Below are 23,302 nucleotides of genomic sequence, written 5' to 3'. Positions count from 1 at the left end.
TACCTTTGTGACTAGCGTCCCATACCACTAATCGTGCAATCCAGGTAAAGCCACACACGCACCACCACTCACACGAGTCAAGCAACGGATTACAACGAAGGTATGAAACCATACTCAATCAAGGAATGGGTCACCACCCAATGACAACAACGATGTATAACACAAGTTATCATCAACCACACGGAAGGTACGAACAACACACACGCTAGCATTAAGACAATAATCTAGCATGCTTAACAACCGAGAAACTCAAGATAGTTCCGAGGAACTCACAAGACACCTCTTGGTCCAACGAAACACAATGTTGAACACTTAGCATGATTCAAGACACCAAAGTCCTACATGGATACCTACCATATAGTTCTAGACCTACGAAACATCAAGAAGACGCTCAAATATTTCCACAAAAGAACAACGGGAAGTCAAAAGATCAAATACCGAGACAACAAATCACGGGGAACAAATTCCGAACCAAACACCACCGTGTACCAGCGGGTGGACCCACGAGTAGTGCCCCACCCGTGGTTCTGCCCGCGGGAACATCATCCCACGAGGCCTGTACCCGCGGGTAGGCCGGCGGGTGGTGCCCCGCCCGTCGTTCCGCCCGCGGGAACATTCCTGTTCCACAATAAATCCCTTCGGGGATTTTCTTCTCCAAACACAAATTCAAGTCCAAAACATGCCAAATCTCACCAAATACAAAAAAATGACTTGAACCATGGAAAATGCCAAGCAATGGCACAAAGGAACCCTAAACACAAGCTCTAGATATGCAATATCACAAGACAAATGCATAAACCCTAACATTTCATAGCAAAACACAAGTAGAATCCAAGAAATCACATATAGGTAAGCAAAATAGGTTTTGTAGAGCATGGGTTACCTCTTGTAGACCAAAAGACTTCACTTTACACCTCAACAACCTCCCCACAAGGCTTACTTCTCAAACCCACTTCAAGGTCAAACCAAAAGATCATAAAGATCCTACCTTTAAGAAAAAGACAACTAAGATGGAACCAAAAGGACTAGATAAACTTAGATCTTACCCTCCTAGATGCCCAAATAGGTGAAAGGTTGAATCTTGGAAGCAAAACTTGGAATCTTGACAAGGGTCTCAACTTGGCTTGGAGAATAAGCTACACTTCTTTTCTAGAGAGAAGGTAGAGCTAATTTTCTAAGAATTGTAAGGAATGAAATGAAGAAGTCTTCTAGATTAGGTTACAATACTAACTCTTGGTGAAAAGACAAGAATACCCTTACTAAGCTTTAGAAAGTGTAAGGAACAAGGGAACTCCCCTCAAAGCACAAGGTACAACACAACTTAAAGGTTGACTAGTCAAATACTAGTCCTTGAGTATTAAAAATCAGGATTTTAGGAATCAATTCCTCAAAAGAAATAGAATTAATTACTCAATTAATTCATGGGTTGAAATGTGGATTTTTGGGGTGTCACAGACAGCCTTAGGTGATGCCGCCATGTACAAGTACAGAGGTTCGCCGACCTGTGGGGTAGATAACACGGGAGGCGTTGGGAGATACCTTTTTAATTCTTCGAAGGACTCTTGGCACTCGGCAGTCCATGCGAAGCCCTCTTTCTTCTTCCTGTCCTCAAAGAAAGACACAGTCTTGTCCGTCGACTTGCTAAGGAATCGGCTCAGGGCAGCCAGTCGGCCAGTCAACCTATGGAGATCCTTTATGGTGCTGGGAGGTTGCATGTCCAAAATAGCTTGGACCTTCTCGGGGTTTGTCTCGATGCCTCTCTTGGTCACCATATACCCCAGGAATTTCCCTCCTTGTACAGAAAAAGCGCACTTCTTGGGGTTAAGCCGTAAATTGTATTTGAGCATTACCTGAAAACACTCGGCCAAGTCCTGAGCATGGCCCGATTCTTCTCGGCTCTTGACCAACATGTCGTCAACGTATGCCGCCATGGACCTTCCCAACAGGTCCTGGAATAGCCGAGCGACCATTCGGGTACTCGTAGCCCCCGCATTCTTGAGCCCAAAGGGCATCACTTGGTAGCAGTATACGCCGTCAGGGGTGATGAAGGCTGTTTTCTCCTCATCGGCCTTGTGCATGTAGATCTGATGGTATCCTCGGAAGGCATCTATGAAGCTTAATAAGGCCGACCCCGCAGTCTCGTTGACCAGCTGGTCGATCCTGGGTAGGGGGAAAGGATCCTTTGGGCAAGCCTTATTGAGGTCGGTGTAATCTACACACATTCTCCAGGGCGGCGGTTTCGGCACCAGTACCACATTGGCCAACCAATCTGGGTATTTTACCTCTCGGATGTGGCCGGCAGCTAGCAACGTGCTTACCTCCTTTTTCACGAATTCTCGTCGGTCGTTGGCCAGATATCGCTTCTTCTGGATCACGGGTCGGTGGCTGGGATCTATCGCGAGTCGATGATAGATGATAGAGCGGTCCACCCCCAGCATGTCCTCCGGCTCGCAAGCGAATACTAGGCGGTTCTCACGGAGCACACATATGACCTCCATTCATATTTCCTCCTTGAGGCCGACTCCAATTCTCACTCGCCTCTCAGGTCGGGCCGGATCGATCTCGACTTCTTCTAGTTCCACGTCCAGTTCAGGGCGAGGCGTATTGCTTTCTTTGCGGGCCGCTCGTTGATTTCATGCACTCACATTTCTCGTCTTCCCGTTCCTCGGCATGCCTGTAGGTAACACTCACGGGCGATCCTCCGGTCGCATCGTACCGTGCCCACTCCGGTCGGCGTGCGGAATTTCAGACATAGGTGCTTGACGGAGATTAGTGCTCCCAAGTCCTCCAGACCGGGTTGCCCAAGGATGGCGTTGTGGGAGCAGGCTAGGTCAACTACGATGAATTTCATATCTAACTTCTGCACATCAGGATAACTGCCGATCTCTACCGACAGGGTAACGGACACCTCAGCCTCTACGGAATCCCCCGTGAAACCTGCCAGTGGTGTCTTTACCGGAGTCAACCGCTCTCATGCGAGACCAAACTTGGTAAAAGTCTCGAGATATAGGATGTTGACACTGCTCCCGGTGTCTACCAAGATCCGTCGAACAACCACCCCGTTGACGTCCATCGCGATTACCAGTGAGTCGCGGTGCGGTGTTTGGCCAGTTGGTAGATCTCTGTCAGTGAAGGTTATGGGTTTTCTGCACACTTTCTTCGGGCTGCCTTCACGTCTGTATATTGTACCTACATACAACTGTCGAGCCCAGGTCTTTCGAGTGTTAGAGGAATCGCCTCCTTCCGGGCCACCGACTATCATGTTGATGACTGGCTTCTATCTCCATTGTGCCTCATCCTCCGCGGACACCGGCTGCTTGCCACGGTCCAAGTCGGCCGATCTGGAGGGGTCGTCGCCTTCCTTAGTTTGGGATGTCGCTCTTCTTCGCCATTGATTAGGAGGCGAAGTACCTTGCAGAATGATCTCCTCCATGATCTTCTTTAAATAATAGCAATCGTCCGTGTTGTGAGTATAAGTTTTATGATATCGACAGTACTTGGATGGCTTACCCGGGTCGGCACTCGTCGTATGCTCACTCGGCGGAGGCGGCGGGGGCGGCGCACTCGCTTTTACTTCGTACATTGGACGCGGGGGAGGCGGTCGGTAAGGGTGCGCGTTGGCACTATCATAGACGCACCGGGAATCCTAACGGCTCGGCGGGTCCTCCCGGTGCTTTTCTCTCACCTCAGCTCTGGTTCGCTTTCCTCTAGAGGCCCCCCGACCTCGCGTTATTGCTTATATTTCATTGCCTGCTCAGTGTCAGCCCGCTTGTTGGCCATGTGGATGGCCTTCGCGTATGTGGCCGGCCGATTATCTCGTAGGTCTCGGTACAGTTGGCCGGATCGAAGCGACTCGATAAAGAACATGAGCACAGTCTGGTCCTCGACTTCTTCGATAGACTAGATCTCCTTCTTCCACCGGGCCAGGTATTTCTTGAGTGATTCTCCCTCGTCTTAATGGATGTCGCCGAGGTGCGTAAGATCCTTCTTAGGTTTTATGTTGGCAATATAGTGACTCATAAAACGGTCGGCCAATCCTTCAAAGCTGCGAATCGATCCCGGTGGCAATGCGACGAGCCACCTTTGAGCTGGTCCCTTTAGGGTCGACAGGAAGGCGCGGCACATGACGGGGTCTTTAACTCCTAAGACCTGCATTTTCGCCTGGTAACTCAAGAGGTGTTCACGCGGGTCGCCTGACCCGTCGAAGGTAGCCTGCTCTGGAAATTTGAAGTCGCCAGGTATCTTGTATGCCATGATCTCGGCTGAGAAGGGTAAGGCGGTGAGCAAAGTCTGACCTTGAGACTTGGTCTTTCCCTCCACTTGCTCCTTTAGATTACGTAATTCCTGGGCCAGATAAGCCATCTCGCCATAATTCCTGGTATTATTTCCAGTGGACTCGGTACTCTCTCCGGCCTGGGACTCGGTTTGCCGATCCTCGTTCAGAGCAGGCCTCTCGGTCCGTCGCCCCTGGGTTCTAGTTCTTCGGGTGTGAGTCCTTTCTCGGGTGACCTCACGATTCTGCCGTCCTGACCGCACTCAGCTGGGTGCTCCCCCACCCAATCGTTCTTTTGCCGATCGACGAGTCGCGTTTGGGTCTAGTCTCGAATGCACAGACCAAGCCGGCGGATCTTCTGCCCTCCGGTCCTCCCGTCTATCTCTGTCAGACCTTTAGGGTGGATGTCGGTTTTGCGGCTGTGGATTCGGCGATCGGGAGATCGATTGCTCCCTCAACTCCCGGGTTTGCACAGCTACAGCGCGAGCAATGGCGTTAATCTGCATGGGGGTGAGAGGTATCATCGATGGGGGCCAGTTTCGAGGTGCCGAGTCACCTCCTTGACTTTGTGAATTTTGTTGATTCAATTGATCCCGTAGGTCCGCCTCAGCCACGCTGTTACGATCGGAGGCCTGGCTTCGATTCTCGGCCATCGTTTTAAGCTTCTGTCCTTGACTACTCGGCACTTTATGTAAGACCCCCCAAACAAGACCTATATAAAAGCCTTAACATATGCAGATTAAACAACAAAACTAGCACAGCGGAAGATAAAACGAAAACTGGATAAAGGAAATCCGAACGGGGTAAACGCTACGGCAAACAATCTGCAAGTGTATACATCTATCCCAAAAACATCAGTCTAAAACTACATTGGCGCACAGGCCACAAAACAAGGATCAAGGTACTAAGCTACCAGGCACTAGACATCGCGCTCGTCTAAACATCACCTGAAAGATACAAAGATAAACATTGGGACGACGCCCGGTCAGCGATAATGCTTGTAACCCACCAATACCGTTAAGTATCATACATAGATAGATATAAATTGTAAAACCATTTTCGAAAAGGAATACATAAGTATACAAGTAAAAAGCCAAGATCAACAGTCAACACAAGACTCATCACTCACAAGGATAACACGGGAACACATTCCAAACCACAAAGGTTAACCACAACACAAAAGATAAAGACCAGACCGATGGCAACACATGCCCTTGTGACTACACACGTCACAAGAAAGAGAACTCACAACAACGGCTACACAAGCCCTCGTGACATCACCCATCACGAGTTGATATGCCTTCCTTATGCCCTGTTCCAACCTTATGGCTACCCCCAACCTTATATCTAGTTCCAACCTTTACCTCCAGGACCCCTGTACATATAGTCCAACCTTATTCCCCCGGGAATCGTCATTCCCCCTCCGACAGACCTCCAACAAAACCACCGATTCATAGTACCCGCGGCACTATCACGCACATGGCACACATGCCCGGATAACACATGTTATCCCCCAATCACATGAACCTTACACAAAGGCCACAACTCCATAATCACATCACGGCCACCACGAGGACCGCTGCAATACCTTGGTGACTAGTGTCCCATACCACTAATCGTGCAATCCAGGTAAAGCCACACACGCACCACAACTCAACAAGAGTCAAACAACGGATCACAACGGAGGTATGAAACATACTCAATCAAGGAACGGGTCACAGCCCAACAACGTCAACGATGGATAACACAAGTTATCATCAACCAAACGGAAGGTACAAACCACACACATGCTAGTATTTAGACATCAAACTAGCATGCTTAACAACGGAGAAACTCATGATAGTTCCGAGGAACACACAAGACACCTCTTGGTCCAACGAAACACAATGTTGAACACTTAGCACGATTCAAGACACCAAAGTCCTACATGGATACCTACCATATAGTTCTAGACATACGAAACATCAAGAAGACGCTCAAATAGTTCCACAAAAGAACAACGGGAAGTCAAAAGACCAAATACCGAGTCAAACGAATCATGGGGAACAAATTCCGATCCAATTCCACTCGTGTACCTGCGGGTGGACCCACGGGTAGTGCCCCACCCGTGGTTCCGCCAGCGGGAACACATTCCCATAGGGCTTTGTACCCGCGGGTAGGCCGGCAGGTGGTGCCCCGCCCGCGGGAACATTCCTGTTCCACAACAAATCCCTTCGGGGATTTTCTTCTCCAAACACAAATTCAAGTCCAAAACATGCCAAATCTCACCCAACACAACAAAATGACTTGAACCATGGAAAATGCCAAGCAATGGCACAAAGGAAACCTAAACACAAGCTCTAGATATGCAATATCACAAGACAAATGCATAAACCCTCACATTTCATAGCAAAACACAAGTGGAATTCAAGAAATCACATATAGGTAAGCAAAATAGGTTTTGTAGAGCATGGGTTACCTCTTGTAGACCAAAAGTCTTCACTTTACACCACAACAAGCTCCGCACAAGGCTTACTTTCCAAACCCACTTCAAGATCAAACCAAAAGATCATAAAGATCCTACCTTTAAGAAAAAGACAACTAAGATGGAACCAAAAAGACAAGATGGACTTAGATCTTACCCTCCTAGATGCCCAAATAGGTGAAAGGTTGAATCTTGGAAGCAAATCTTGGAATCTTGACAAGGGTCTCAACTTGGCTTGGAGAATAAGCTACACTTCTTTTCTAGAGAGAAGGTAGAGCTAATTTCTAAGAATTGTAAGGAATGAAATGAAGAAGTCTTCTAGGTTAGGTTACAATACTAACTCTTGGTTAAAGGTCAAGAATACCCTTACTAACCCTTAGAAAGTGTAAGGAACAAGGGAACTCCCTTTAAAGCTCAAGATACAACACAACTTTAAGGTTGACTAGTCAAATACTAGTCCTTGAGTATTAAAAATCAGGATTTTAGGAATTAATTCCTCAAATGAAATAGGATTAATTACTCTATTAATCCATGGATTGAATGTGGATTTTTGGGCTGTCACACTTTACTTTCCGACTCCTTTCTCGATGCAAAGAGCGAACGTAACTTTTCGTTACATCTCCACAGATGGCGTCAGTGTTGGTTTTAGGGTTTTTGGGCCCAGGGAGGTCCAACACAACCTTAGTTGGTGGATTCACCTTTCAAGAATAGAAATAAAGAGGATGATAGCTAAAAGTATATGTGTATTCTTGGCCTGTTCTCGTCGTCCCTCTACACTCTTTGAGGTGCCCCTTTTATAGTGGGTTACCTCTTGGATCATTCAAAGCTTACATTTAAGGCCATAAATGGGCTTATTAACTCTATTAACTCCAGGAGCCGTTGGGCTGCCGTTATTGGGCCTCCCAACGGCTCGTTGACCGAGCCTTTTAATAGACCTCTTAAATGCTTAACGGCTCTCTTCGGGTTGACCTCCTACTCGCGCGGACCTCTCACTCACGCCGAACCCTCGGTTTGGCCCATATCTCTCTTGAGCCTCTCTTCTTCTGGACTTGACACCTTCTCTTCTTGGGCCCCGAGCCCACGGGGTTCACACCCCATCACTTATATTATTATATCTTATATAATGTTATGTTTAACATTATATAATATTGACCAGGACTATGTGGTCTAATGGTACCCGGGTTGGACTTCCATTTGGAAGGTTGTAAGTTCGAGCCTCAGTGGAGGCGTTATTAGCTCTTTGTGTTTCAGTAGGTTGAGAAAGTATATGAACAGATACTACAATGTAATAGAGCTAGTAGCATTCAAAAAAAAAAAAACATTATATAATATTGTGAAAATATTAACATATTTTATTATATATTAGATAATAATAAAAACATATTTTTTTATATGTGGGAATAATGTACCATCTGTAATGTCGTATACAAAGAAATTTTCAATAATGTGTAATACAATTGCAATGTTAATCGTTTTTCAATAATTAATTCATATACTATTACTCTTTTTTTTTCACTACCGTTAATCTTTGTTCTATATCATATGTCCATGCATTGCACGGGTACAACTACTAGTTATATGCTAATAGCGCTTTCCTCCTAAATTATTCATGTATCTGCATTAGCCCCTCAATTATTTAAAAAGTGACGATTTTCTCTTCTTTTATATTAGATAGTCATTTTTACACTTAAAAATAAGTATTTCATTTATTTTTTTCAATATATTATTACTTATATATAGAAATAAAAATAAATGCAAAAAAAGATCATACACAATTTATAAATATTATAAATAATTTTATTCTAATGCTAGTAACATTAATATTATTGTTATAATTAATTAGTATTAATGAAATATTTGTTTTGAACTTAATTTTGTTGCTAACATTAACTTAAAATTATAATTATAGTATTTGTAAATGGTGTCTTTTTTTCACATTTATTCTAATTCACATGCATAAGTAATATTTTGTTGGAGAATAAAAATAAATGAAATAATTATTTTTAAGGGTAAAATGTTTATTTATAGAAAAGGCCTGGAGGAGAATCGTAGCATTTTGAATATATTATTTAGAGGAACAATGTGGATAAATGAATACTTTTAGAAAAAAAAAAAAAAAAAAAAAAAAAGAATTATAAGTATTGCTTATAATTCAGGGAAAATGCTATTTTCCCGATATATATATATATATATATATATATATATATATATATCAAATATTATGAACATTGTATATAATGATGTTACTAAATATAATACACTAATGGCCCGTTTGGTTCACGGAATAGGTCGGGAATGGCATAGCATTCCCAGTAATAGGCCTATTCCTTTGTTTGGTAACCATTTCTATTACCAGGAATAATATTCCTGGTAATAGCCTATTACCTCAAATAAGGTAATAGCTATTACTAGGGGCCCCCCTGGTATTAGCGTATTACTGAACGCTCAGGAATAGATTTTAGAATCTATTTCCTTTTTTACCCATTTCTTTAACCTAATTTTTTTATCCTATATATAAATTTATCCTATTTCACCACCGTCGTCGCCACCACCATCACCGCCGCCGCCGCCACCACCACCATCACCGCCGCCGCCACCACCACCATCGCCACAACCGTCGCCGCCCCCACCACCACCGTCGCCCCCACCACCATCACCACCACCACCACCACCACCATCGTCGTCGTCGCCGCCACCAGGACCACCACTCAGGAGCACCACCGCCACCACCACCACCACCACCGCCACAACCGTCGCCGCCCCCACTTCCACTGCCACCACAGCACCATCACCGCCACCACCACCACCACCACCACCATCGCCACCGCCTCCACCACCACCACCATTGCCACAACCGTCGCCGCACCCACCACCACCGCCGCCCCCACCACTGCCACCGCCACCACCACCACCCCAGCACCACCGCCACCACCATCGCCACCACTACCACCCCAGCACCACCACCACCACCGCCACCACCACCATCACCACCACCACCACCACCATCGCCACCACCACCACCACCACCACCATCACCACCATCACCACCATCACATATTTTTATAAGGGTATTTATGTCTTTTAAAACATATTTCATTTCTATTCCTTAAATCAACCAAACACTGTAATATAATTCCTAAAGTCTATTCCTTATGCGAACCAAACAATAGAATATAATTCTTATTCTATTCCTTACCTATTCCATTCATTATGGAATAGCAATCCTATTACCTCAAAATTCATTTCCGTGAATCAAAAGTGCTGTAATTGATATACTTAAAAAAGAATTACGTTAGTTTGGAACATGGTTCATGATATAATTTGTCGGTTAAGGATTATTGGGCCATTACCGCATAATGCTCTATGGTTATCTTGCGTGAACAAGTACATATATTGTAAAATAAAAATATACTGTAGCAGTGTAGCTATTGTTTATAATAAAAATCATCAAAACCTAATTACTTTGTTGACTAAGTTTAAAGCAGGCAGGCGCAATAATGTAGAAATAGAACTAGTCCTTAGCTATAAGTTCATGCAATGCCCTGCAGCTAGCTAGATCAAATCAGTGGGTATTGCATTCTTGACGGCCTAGGAAACAACATCAGCCACAGAAATCTTAACAGGGTACCTATAATAAAGCCTGTAATAATTATCCACTGTTTTCTCATCAACGAAATTTTTTTTAATAAATAAATAAATTAATTAAAATAAAAATAATGGGTGACAATAAGAAACAAGTGATGATCTTCGCCGTAGACGACAGTGAGCACAGCTTCTACGCCCTGGAGTGGACCCTGGATCATTTGATCATTCCCACCAATTCCCTTTTCAACATCATCGTTGTCCATGCTAAGACTAGCCCTAGCGGCGTCATTGGGCTTGCTGGGCCAGGAGCAAGTGACGTGTTACAATCGGTGGAGGCTGATCTACAGAGGGCGGCAACAAAAGTGATTGAAAAGGCCAAGGACCTATGTAAAAAGAAAGGGGTGAACGACATGGATATGGCGTTTGATGTTGTAGATGGCGATGCTAGGAATGTGGCCTGTGATGCTGTTGACAAACACCATGCGTCTCTCTTGGTCTTGGGTAGCCATGGCTATGGAATTTTGAAAAGGTATGTAGGTACATACGCTAGCTAGCTCGTCATTTAATTTCTTTATTTGTATTACTCTAAAATCTATAATACTCATTTCTTCATTATATTTAACACTCAAGTCACTTCACCCTACTGATACACTGCAGGGCTGTTCTAGGGAGTGTAAGTGACTTTTGCGCTCACCACGCAAACTGTTCCGTAATGATTGTGAAGAAGCCCAAGAGCTCAAAGCAACAGCAAGCTTAGACTTCCCAATTCACTATGCCATAGTTTTATTTAATTAATTTCTTTTATCATAGTAGTTAATTAATATTAATAATATCTTTTTTTGAAAGAAATTATTATTAATTAATAACTTAATACCCCATTTTTGTTTTCCCACTAGTAAAAAAAAATACTTTTAGAGTCACCCATAAAACACTTTTCGAGTCACCTGTACAGGTGACTCGGATCTTGGAGACTGTGATTCTCCTCCGCTTTTCGAGTCACCCGTAAAGCAAGAAGCGGGAAGCGGAGGATGATTTTTTTTAATTTTTTAATACGGACTTTCCGAAGCACCTGCTCCGGTGTAGGTTTACCACTTTTTTAAATAAATAAATAAATAAATAAATAAATAAATAAATATATATATATATATATATATATATATATATATATATATATATATATATATATATATATAAGAAAAAATTACAGTCAAAAGAAAAAATTTAATAAATAAATATTTTTTAAGGAGTTATTCATTGCCACCCAAATAATGTTTTACATGTGACCCAAAAGTGGTCACCTCACAAGGGCATAATGCCTATACAAACCACTAACTACTCCATAATGCCGCATTGCCTTAGTGCAAACCAATACTAACCAATTAGCACCTTCAGACCAAGAACTTCATGGTCCTTTGTTTAAGGGACCACCGGGACCTTCCTGGAACTTTTATCCGGGTGAGTTAAGGACTTCCCATCTTCATCTTTATGCTTCATGGTCCAGTTAGCATACAAATACTATGTTAATAACTATTCTCTGAGGAAAGAAATAAAACACCATGAAAATTTACCTATTTTGAGAATCTAATGAAAGTAGTCATGAGTACACGCATCCTTACCTCAACACACTGTAAAATCAACCACTTAGTAGGGCAAGAAAACCTGCAACTAAATTATGATTAAAACAAAATATGAACTCACCAATCTGCAACTAAATTATGATTAAAACAAAATATGAACTCACCAATCAACCACTTAGTAGGGCAAGAAAATCTGCAACTAAATTATAATACTGAATTCGTAACTTAGAGAACTTAACTCATAAAAACTATAGATTTGTTGTTCCAGGTAGTTGAAACGGGAGGAATTACCCTGAGATTAACTCCACTAATAGCTGCAACATCATTCAGTTGTTCAATGCTTTGACCTAAAAGGTCCCCACATATCTTTTGCTTCTTGTTGTATGAGTGTATGTTGTTAAAGGATAAACAATATTCCAATGTGAAGATTATGCTTTGGAAGTAAAATGATGAAATATTCAAAGTCTACTTGAAAAGCTACCACAAGAGCAGGAAAGTATGTTACCTTGGAGGAGGAGGCATAGAACCGAGTGTTTCCAGTGGCTTCTTCTGGTCAATTGATGGATTTTTCAGTGGAGTCTTCCCATTATTTCCAGGTTCATTGGGAGAAGTGACAGGAGGTTTACAGGAATTTAACTGATGAAATGAAAAAGGGGGAACAGAAAGAAAAACATCAGTATAGTATAGAAGATCGATCATACCATTGGAGACCTTCGAAGCGTATACATCATTGTTTTCAAGGAGAGGACAAACACTTGTTCATTGTAACCTTTGGACCTTCGTTCCCCCACAACACCAACATAAGTATTTTCATATCCAGGCTCATTAAAGAATGGCTTCACGTTTAGAACTAAAGTTTGTATAGATACTAAAACTTGCAGCATGGGTGATTTTTTTGGCTGCCAGTTCTCATGAATTTCACCAGGCCAAGTGTTCAGAAGGCTGAGGCAGACTTTTCCACAGGGGTACAGATTAGGATTCAGTTTCAAGCCACCAGAGTAATAGTAAACCATCTGTCAAAACTCAAAATACAAATCTGTTTAACAAAATACAGAAGACAATAATAAGGACACTTGAACAATGAATCTTTTAGCAGCCATAGGCTCTTATACTATACATACAGTGCCCCTCTCTTCCACTTCCAATAGAGAGAAAATTCTTAATGCACTCACTATGTGAACTAATCACAAATTCTAATGGTTATGAGTGAAGGGACGAAAAAACATGTGAAATTACACATTCTAATCACACATGTGAAATTACACATTCTAACAGTCAAAATTGCTACTGCAAGGTGAAATTACAGAAGAAAACCTTTATATCTAACATGTGTTCTGAGTGAAGGGACGAAAAAACAAAAACAAAGAGAAAACTTACCAGGCAGCAGCAGCGCCGGTGAGGACTGAGGAGGCGAGACCAGGCGACGGCGTCAGCTTCGGAGAACACCGACGACTTTGGAGTTCGGACTTCGAACTTGGGAGAGTATAGCTTGGAGAGTCCTTCGTGATTTTACCCCTTTTCCCCCTTAAAAAAAAATCTCAGCGGTTTTCGATTTCGGTTCCGACCCCATCGCCGCCGCAAAAGCCGCTGTGGCGTTTCCGCCGGTTGAGTCACCACCTCTGGAGCTGCTAATGTCGCCATCGCCACTCGATCTCAACTAACAAGATGCCTGCGAAAACTGTAGCACAATAAAAAGCGACGCCTCATAACCCTAGACTCACAATATCAAAGTAGTAAGCTACCTCTACATCATACATTAGTGCAAAATACGAACACCTATAAGCATATATGCATGTATGCAAAAAACTATTGGAGCTTAAGCAGGGAGATCGAACGATCTGTTGATACCTGAGCTCGAATCGGATCGAGAAAATTAGGCGAAGGAGAGGAGAGTGAGCTGTGAGGATTGCGCCTCTTCGCTTTTCTACTCTCTCCCACTTGCTTTGCTCGGAGCTGGAGGAATGGAGGAGCTGGACGGTGGGCGGACGGACGGAGGATTCAATTTGCAATTCGTGATTCGCGATTGATCTCTTCGTCTCACTACGAAGAATCCGAATCCACTTTAACCCGACCCAAATTGGAAGTGGACCCCACTGATAATTGTACCACAAAATAGCCACTTAACATGTCATTTTATGCCATTTTAAACTATTTTTTCCAACAATAATATTATATCCGCGGCACCCTTTCCTAGTGGTGTCACGGATTCCAATATTATTATTATAATAATATTATATCCGCGGCTCCCTTTCCTAGTGGTGCCACAGATTCTAATATTATTATTATAATAATATTATATCCGTGTCACTCTTTTTTAATGAGTGTAGCTTATTCCTATATTATTATTATAATAATATTATTTTCGTGGCACCTCTTTGTAATTGGTGCCTCGGAAAGTCTTTCATTTTTCTTTCCACTATACCTTCACCATGAAGGTGTAGTGGGAAGTACAACTTATATTCCCAATTCTGTAGTAGTGTCCTCTCTCCCCCATAATTATAACTAGTAATTGTGCCGTGCGATGCACGAACTATTATTAATTTACTAATTAAATTTTTGACATCCTTTGAATTAGCAAAAAAAGTAAAGGTTGTGAAAACAGAAAAACGTACTTGGGAGTTTTTGAGCACAGAATTAATTTGATTAAAAATATAAGTATAACTATATAATGTAATATTTAATATTTTTAAAAGTTTAATTATGCAATTATTATATTGATTTTAAAGTTTATTGTTACTTGTATTATTATTTAAATTTGAAATATTTTTTTTGAAAGAAATTTTAATTTGAAATAATTACTTTAATTATATAACTAACGTATTTAAATAATAACTAACGTATTTAAATAAAACTTGTAAATAAAATAACAAGGCGATATTTGTTGAAAATCTCCACAAAAAAACTCCAAAAACTTATTCATTCGAAAAAGATTATTTATGTAAGAACTTTTAAATAATATATATTTAACTATATATATATATATATATATATATATATATATATATATATATATATATATATATATATATGTATGTATGTATATATAATTCAGTTCCTGCGCAGTTGGGTGTGTTTTGTGCAGTTGTGCGGTTAAATCTGAGTCATTGATCTTGTACACGAAAAATGGAATTTAATTTTAGAAAATGAATTCCAATCGAAGAGCTTGGTACGAAACCAAGTTTATTTATAAAAAATAAATAAATATGAAAAATAAGGGTTTTGTTATAAAAAATAAATAAATAAACAAATAGGCTCATCTATTACTTCGAAGTGTTCAATCAATAGTTATGCTGTGCAAACGAATGCACCATGCGCATGGTGCATAAGATGCAAAACGACGTCGTTTTGACTAAAAACGCGCTTCTCACTTAAAAAAAAATTCAGGTTCGATTCTCAGCAATAACATTATTGTGGATATATAGTTATAAATTTCTAGATATATAGTAAAGAATTTCTGGATATATAGTTATGAATTTATGGATATTTAGTTCATTCATTGTGGATATTTAGTTCATTCATTGTAGATATTTAGTTCATTCATTCACTATGGATATATAGTTATGAATTTCTGGATATATAGTTATGAATTTATGGATATTTAGTTCATTCATTGTGGATATTTATTTCAATCATTGTGGATATTTAGTTCAATCATTGTGGATATTTAGTTCATTCATTGTGGATTTTTACTTCATTGATTCACTGTGGATATATAGTTGTGAATTTTTACTTCATTCATTCACTGTAGATATATAGTTATGAATTTATGGATATATAGTTATGAATTTATGGATATATAAAAATGTTATTGCCGGGAATCGAACCTGATTTCTTCTTTAAGTAGGACGCGCGTTTTTTAACCAAAACGACGTTGTTTTGCATCGAATGCACCATGCGCATGGTGCATTCGGTTGCACAGCATAATTTGCGGTGTTCAATTCCCCCACCATCTAAAATATGTTGTAATCAGGCACACTTACTTCCTAAAATTGTTCGTTAAACTTTTTTAGCAGGTTACCTTCGAGTTGCCAGTCCACCTTGGTGACGTGTAATTTTATTAAAATAAAAGTGTGTGTTGAGATGGAATTTGATTTTTAAATCTCTGTTGGAGTCTGGTCTACATGTCAGTTCCTTTACCAACGTGTCAGTTCCTTTGGAAGATTCATCGCAGGCCACGTAGCTCACTGGAGCCGGAGGTTGCCCCGGAGCTCACCGTATCTTTGGTGACGAAGGTCACCCCGTCGATGAAAGCAAAGAAAATGGTGGAGAGAAAAGCGTAGACCAGAAGAGATAGAGGGAGAAGAATCAGTAACAAAATCCTCCAATCTAGATCCGAAACCCTTCGCGCAAACTGAGAGAAAAGCTTGGAACGAGGTACAGGGTTTACTTATTTTTTCCTTCTTGCACAAATTGGAATTTTCATGGCATTTAATGCTTTCTGATAATTGCAACTGCGTCGTTTGAGAGTGAATAGCCGACTCTTAGATTTTCCAATCGCAACTTTTTGTTATCCGAATGGTCACCATATATGACTTATTTGATATCCAGAACGGTAGCATTAATTACAATATATGTATATTTTTCGTTTACAGGCATAAAACATCAGTTCATCAGATCATATCAATATACAAGCACTCTGCTATCAATACGAATTCAAACTTCCATAAACATGGCACCTCTATACATTCTGGTAAGCAAAATCAACCCTTTGAAGACTAGCAAGGCTATCTTGGTTCAGTTCCTGCATACATATGAAATCCCAAAAAGGAGAGGTAGTGAATCGATCAAGTGTAAGGAGCGTGTGTTCAATGACCTAGATGTATGCGTATATTTGTATTTACAGTGTAGTGTTAATATCTTATTGTAGAGTGTCTGAATTTTTTCCTTTCAATTAGTTTGTTCATGTAAAAAAAAAAAAAAAAAAAAAAAAAAACTATTGTATCTAACTTTTCCGTTCGTATTTGTTTTATTCCTTCATACAACTTCAGAGTACTCTATGCAATAGTTATTTGAATTCCCATACCTATTTGAGTTCTACATATTTTTCTGTGTGCGAATTTTCAATTTGATTAATTATTCAGGATGACTTTTTTTTTTATTCATTCCTATATGCAGTTTGTTCTTTCATTCGTATAAGCATTATTTAGAAAAAAATAGAATGCATATATCATAAGCCAACAATTTAAACTAAATGACAGAAATTATGAGCATACACATTCAAAAATTGTTAATTTTCTGACCATTCTGTATAGTTGTTCTACACATTAGTTTTGGTTTTTGTAATTAGTTTTAAAACCTTTGTTACTTTTTTTTTTTTATTTGTAAGGATACATTGTTTTGTATAAGAATTGTTAATTTTCTGATCATTCTGTATAGTTGATCTACACATTAGTTTTGGTTATTGTAATTAGTTTTAAAACCTTTACGTGACTGTTTTTTTTTTTTTTTTTTTTTTTTTGTATTATAAGTAAGAATGCATTAAAAAAAAAGTATATGAACAGATACTACAATGTAATAGAGCTAGTAACATTCAAAAAAAAAAAAGTAAGAATGCATTTGTTTTGTACTTACAAGTCAGAATTACAAAAGGCTTTCAGTTTCATGCAAGGAAGGTGATAAAGAAGGACAAACAGTCATGAAAAAAATAACAACTATGATGTATTTAAACAATCATTTAGTACAAAATCACTCAGATTCCAGTACACTAAAAGTATGTGTGTGTGTGTGTGTGTGTGTGTGTGTGTGTGTGTGTGTGTGCGAGAGAGAGAGATACACCACATTATACAGTTAAAGAACTCTGGAAAAACATGAAGAAAATAACAACTTCACAGAATGTTGGTCAAAAGATGAAGTAAAATTTTGAAAACAAAGGTCGATTTTCAATATGTTTTTTAGGTTTTCTTTGTAATATTCTCTTTGTAATTTCAATTTTTTTTTTTTAGGTTTTTACATTTTCCATAGTATATATGCTATGTAAAGTGTTGAAACCCTAGGTTCTTTTAGAAATAGGCCCATTAGGTTAATAGCATATTCCTATTTAAATAGTAGATTTTTGTACAGTTCTTTTGAGTTGAATACAATGAATCTTTCTACTATTCAACATGGTATCAGAGCCTAAACCCTAAATAATATTTCCCATTTCTTTCCCGCAGGTGGTGACGCCGCCACCGCAGTTCACTGCCGCCGCGACTGTTTTTTGCTTTCCGACATCTGCCTGGTGGTTCTTCTCCCAAACCAAGACCACAGGCCTCACCGGAGCCTCGTTGCGAGCCAGAGCCCAAAGTCTGGTCGCCGTCTTCCGCCGCCATGCGCCACCGCCGTCGCCGAGATTCGCCACTGTTTTCGGCCAGATCTCCCTGTTCCGACCTCCGATCCCGACGCCGTTGCCACAATAGGATTCGTCTCGAGGAAATGCTGCAGATTGTGTTTTCCGTTTCCTCATCTCTGCCGGTGAACTCGCCGGTCAACGGTGAACTCGCCGGTCAACCATCCTTTGAGGCAGTTTTTCCATTTCCTTTTGAATAGTATTATGGCTTCATATCTCGCTGTTGGTACGTCTTCTCTGTTGTGTCTTTCTCAAGCTAGTAACACAAATACTTGAATTCTAGACACAGGTGCCTCATACCATATTTCTGGTAACCTATCCCTTATGACTAATGTCACAAAGTCTAAGGCTTTGCCCATGGTTACCTAAGCTAATTGTAATCAAACACCTGCTGCCGGTGTTGGTCAGGCTCATCCTATGCCATCTTTCCCTTTAAAGTCAGTTTTATATGTTCCTAATAGTCCTTTCAACCTTATCTCTGTGAGTAAAATCACCCGTACCCTTAATTTTTCTGTAACCTTTTGTGCGGATTCGGTTGTTGTGCAGGACCGTTGTACGGGGAAGGTGATTGGCACTGAGATTGAGTCACAAGGCCTCTATTACCTCCGTGGTGGTGATTTTGCTACCTATGCTTCTAAAGATTCTCACCTGCTTATCAATTGTCGTTTAGGCTACCCTAGTCTCTCCAGACTTCGACGGTTGGTTCTAGGTTTATCTATAGAGTCATTAGATTGTGAGTCGTGTCACCTTGGAAAGCAATCACGTATGTCCTTTCCACGGAGAGTCAATAATCGGGCTACGTCTCTTTTTTATTTAGTTCATACTGATGTTTCGGGTCCATGTCGTGTCAATTCTGCTTTGGGGTTTCGTTACTTTGTCACTTTTACAGATGATTATTCTAGGTGTACTTGGTTGTTCCTTATGAAAGATCGTTCTGAGTTATTCCATTTTTTTTCAAAATTTTTGAGTTGAAATACAAACTGAATTTGGTAAACCCATTTGTGTTCTGCGTAGTGACAATGCTAAAGAATATCTCTCTAACCCCTTTCAATCCTATATGACCTCTCGGGGTATGTTACACCAACGATCGTGTGTTTACACACCTCAGCAGAATGGGGTGGCTGAGCGTAAGAATCGACATTTAGTTGAAATTGCTCGCACTATGTTAGTTCATTCTCATGTTCCTCATCATTTTTGGGCCGATGCTATCCTTACTGCGTGTTACTTGATAAATCACATGCCATCCTCAGTCCTAAACAATGAAACCCCATATTCCATTGTGTATCCTTCCGTTGATCTTTTCCCTCTTCCACCTCGGGTTTTTGGGTGTGTCTGTTTTGTTCATGACATGACTCCTGGGCGTTCGAAATTGGACCCTAAAGCTGTCAAGTGTGTTTTCTTAGGTTATTCCCGGCTCCAAAAGGGTTATCGGTGTTATTCTCCAAAACTTAATCGTCATTTTGTGTCTGCTGATGTCACCTTTATCGAGTCTACTCCTTTCTTCCAGCCCACACCAGGTAACGCAGTCTCTATTTCAGAGGTTCTCCCTCATCCTTATCTTGGTTCACTTCCTCTTGCCCAAGATCCTATTCCTCCAACTGCTCCTAATTCTCCTGACCGCCCCTTCAAGTCTACCAACGCCGTCCACGCCCTGTGTCTGTTGAGGCTCCTTTTGACTCACCCATACCACCCTATCCTCCTCCGACTGCGGTTCCACCACTTCAATTGCAATCTGATGCTGATCCCACTAAGGCACCCATTGCTATCCGGAAAGGTGCACATTCTACTCGTAACCCTCATCCTATATATACCTTTTTGAGTTATCATCGTGTATCTTCTCCTTACTTTGCCTTCCTTTCTCACCTTTCTTCTGTGTCTATACCTAAATCCACTCGTGAGGCCCTCTCGGATCCCGGTTGGCGCCAAGCCATGTTCATAGAGATGGAGGCCCTGGAGTCTAGTGGCACATGGGAGTTGGTCCCCCTCCCTCTTGGTAAAACTGTTGTTGGTTGTAGGTGGATTTATACTGTGAAGGTGGGCCCTAATGGCAAGATTGATCGCCCTAAGGCACGACTGGTGGCAAAAGGCTACACTCAAATTTTTGGTCTGGATTACACTAATACTTTTTCTCCTGTAGCTAAAATTGCATCAGTTCGTTTACTTTCATCTTTGGCAGCAATCAATTATTGGGATTTACACCAATTGGATATCAAGAATGCCTTTCTACATGGCGATCTTCAAGAGGAGGTTTATATGGAGCAACCATCTGGGTTTGTTGCTTAGGGGGAGCCTGGTCTGGTATGTAAAATTCATCGTTCCTTATATGGCTTGAAGCAATCTCCACGGGCTTGGTTTGGAAGATTTAGCTCTGTGGTATATGAGTTTGGTATGACTAGAAGTGAAGTTGATTATTCTATTTTTTATCGTCATTCTAATGGGAAATGCATATACCTTGTAGTATATGTGGATGACATTGTTATTACAGGTAGTGATCAAGAGGGCATATCTCAGTTGAAAGAGTATATCTTCAGTCGATTTCAGACTAAGGATTTGGGTAAGCTGAAATACTTTCTTGGAATTGAAGTGGCCCAGTCTAGTAGTGGTATTGTCATTTCTCAAAGAAAGTATGCATTGGATATTTTAGAAGAAACTGGCATGTTGGATTGTAGACCGGTGGATAATCCAATGGATCCGAATGTTAAACTCTTACCAGGACAGGGGGAGTCATTACTAGACCAAGAACGATATAGGAGATTAATTGGAAAATTGAATTACCTCACAATCACACGACCAGATATCTCTTTTGCAGTTAGTGTGTTGAGTCAGTTTCTTGAGAATCCTTGTGATACTCATTGGGATGCTGTTGTTCGGGTTCTAAGGTATATCAAGAGAGCACCAGGACAAGGTTTACTATATGAAGATCGAGGACATGCTCAGGTTATTGGGTATTCTGATGCAGATTGGGTTGGTTGTCCGTTTGACCGGCGCTCTACTTCGGGTTATTGTGTACTCATTGGTGGTAATCTCATATCTTGGAAAAGTAAGAAGCAAGATGTTGTTGCCAGGTCCAGTGCTGAAGTTGAATACCGAGCCATGGCCCTTGCCACGTGTGAGTTTATGTGGCTGAAGCACTTACTACAAGAGTTGCAATGTGGCAAGGTTGCTCAAATGACATTGATATGTGACAACCAAGCAGCTCTACACATCGCCTCAAATCCAGTTTATCATGAGAAAACCAAACACATTGATGTTGATTGTCACTTCATTAGAGAGAAGATTGTATCAGGGTGTATCAAAACAAGCTTTGTCAACTCTGCAGATCAATTGGCTGATATTTTGACAAAACCCCTTAGAGCTCCTAGGGTTGACTATATTTGTAACAAGCTTGGAGCATATAATTTATACTTTCTAGCTTGAGTGGGAGTGTTGAAACCCTAGGTCCTTTTAGAAATAGGCCCATTAGGTTAATACCATATTCCTATTTAAATAGTAGATTTTTGTACAGTTCTTTTGAGTTGAATACAATGAATCTTTCTACTATTCAACATAAAGTTACTGCAAATACAAATAAATTAATTCATGCTCAATACTCTCAATGTATTTTATGAACTATTTCATGCAAAGTATAATGAAATTCTTAATAGTTAATATTCTGAAAATCCATCAACAATTATCCTAAGATGTGAAACAAACATACTTCGGTGCTCCATGCACAAACATGTAGTCCAGACTACACTCCCCAGTAAAGATACACTTCGAGTGTTATCCTTTTTATTTGGGTGTTTTCTACTTTCTCATGCTGACAAATACTTGCGACTAAGAAAGTGGGGGACTCATGATGGAATAATATATTATGCCATATCATTTATTATTATTTATTATAATAATAAGAGTGAATTTCATTTTTGGTCCTACTGTTATACGGTGCATTCCAATTTTAGTCCACCATTATTTGTTTTGCCACATTACAACCACTCTTATGTTAAGTGTTCCACTTTTAGTCCACCGTTAACTTTTCCATCATAAAGCCGTGAACTTCAGGGGTATTTTGGCCATTTTAGGTTTTTCTCTTCACATTTGAGCTTTTCAGTTTTCACTGATTTTCCTTTCCTTTTCCCAGCAAATTGAGGACAAATTCTTCTACCCATCTCACTGTAAAAGGGTTCAAAGTCATCAACACATCATCAAGATATCAACAGCTCCTGCAATCATAGCCGCACCACGGTCACCGGTCACCGCCACCATCCACCTTCAACAACCATCACCAACAACTCCACCGTTGCTGTCGACGATCTTCACCAGAAGGACAACCACTGTCGTCACTGCCTCGCTGGTCGAGATCCATCGCGCCGCTACCCCAGTGGGTGCAGAATCAACTCCATCGCTGCCGCCGCACCAAGCTGTGACGAATTGCAGGAGAGTGGCAAAAAATTTCCAGCCATTCGTTGATTGGAGCAGAAACAATTCTTTAGCAACAGTTTAATTCATCAATTCCACAGATCCAAGGGCTACGGTTTTGTAACTTTTAATGTTGCCGAACCACCGCCAACCTCCAGGCGAAGCCGCCGCCGCGCTTCGCCACTGCCGGATCTCGAAGCTACTGTCGCCGTGCTTCGCCACTGCCGGATCTCGAAGCTGCCGCCGTTCAACACTTCTAGGTTTAATAGTCTGGTTCGTAGCCTAGAAAGGAGCAATAGAGAGGTGGGATTTTGTTGAAGGGCGATTGCAGCTCTCTATTTCGTAATTATCCCTCTATTTTCAATTTTCAACAGCCCTTTTGTTTTTGTTTTCCCAGAAATAGATACAGAGAGGCAGATATTGAGGAATTATTGAAATGCATACATATATTCTGCGGGTTGTTTGGTTTATGAACTACTGCTACCAATTATATTATAGTATGATTTATGGAATTGTTTGGAAATACATTCAGGTTGTTTGATTTCTTTTTTGTAGCAGCGCAAATTATACTATAGTTTGATTTCCGAAGTTGAAGATGGTCTCAGATGGGGAAGAAAGGGTAAAGGAGAAGCTTCAACTATGGAATGACCAAAATATCCCTGAATTTCACAGCATTGGGA

At 40.9% G+C, this 23,302-nt stretch overlaps 2 protein-coding genes and 1 long non-coding RNA gene across 3 annotated transcripts; 2 read left to right on the top strand and 1 right to left on the bottom strand.

The window, feature by feature from the left end:
- The first annotated feature begins 10,430 nt into the window (after positions 1–10,430).
- On the top strand, positions 10,431–11,118 carry LOC109168199 (universal stress protein PHOS32-like). The gene is made up of 2 exons (XM_019317248.1): positions 10,431–10,851; positions 10,980–11,118. Exons 1-2 carry the CDS (start codon positions 10,454–10,456, stop codon positions 11,077–11,079), a joined length of 498 nt encoding a protein of 165 aa, XP_019172793.1. The 5' UTR covers positions 10,431–10,453; the 3' UTR covers positions 11,080–11,118.
- A 418-nt stretch (positions 11,119–11,536) lies between these two features.
- LOC109168201 lies at positions 11,537–13,919 on the bottom strand. The gene is made up of 3 exons (XR_002052016.1): positions 13,748–13,919; positions 11,939–13,577; positions 11,537–11,856 (listed from the first exon to the last, which is right to left on the bottom strand). It is a non-coding gene; the product is annotated as an uncharacterized LOC109168201 (long non-coding RNA).
- A 6,571-nt stretch (positions 13,920–20,490) lies between these two features.
- Positions 20,491–22,707, top strand: LOC109168294 (uncharacterized mitochondrial protein AtMg00810-like). The gene is made up of 2 exons (XM_019317310.1): positions 20,491–21,587; positions 22,345–22,707. Exons 1-2 carry the CDS (start codon positions 20,613–20,615, stop codon positions 22,705–22,707), a joined length of 1,338 nt encoding a protein of 445 aa, XP_019172855.1. The 5' UTR covers positions 20,491–20,612.
- The last annotated feature ends 595 nt before the right edge of the window (positions 22,708–23,302 follow it).

The sequence above is a fragment of the Ipomoea nil genome, unplaced genomic scaffold (genome assembly GCF_001879475.1).
Source record: "Ipomoea nil cultivar Tokyo-kokei standard unplaced genomic scaffold, Asagao_1.1 scaffold3195, whole genome shotgun sequence".
Classification (NCBI taxonomy): domain Eukaryota; kingdom Viridiplantae; phylum Streptophyta; class Magnoliopsida; order Solanales; family Convolvulaceae; genus Ipomoea; species Ipomoea nil.
This window is presented reverse-complemented; position numbering and strand designations above follow the sequence as displayed.

What these genes read in the sequence shown, in the direction of transcription:
- LOC109168199 (XM_019317248.1), top strand. Translation starts at nt 10,454, where the DNA reads ATGGGTGACAATAAGAAACAAGTGATGATCTTCGCCGTAGACGACAGT. An exon ending in GGCTATGGAATTTTGAAAAG is followed by an intron (nt 10,852 to 10,979) that starts GTATGTAGGTAC and finishes GATACACTGCAG; the next exon opens with GGCTGTTCTAGGGAGTGTAA.
- LOC109168294 (XM_019317310.1), top strand. Translation starts at nt 20,613, where the DNA reads ATGACTAGAAGTGAAGTTGATTATTCTATTTTTTATCGTCATTCTAAT. An exon ending in AACCCCTTAGAGCTCCTAGG is followed by an intron (nt 21,588 to 22,344) that starts GTTGACTATATT and finishes TCCTTTTCCCAG; the next exon opens with CAAATTGAGGACAAATTCTT.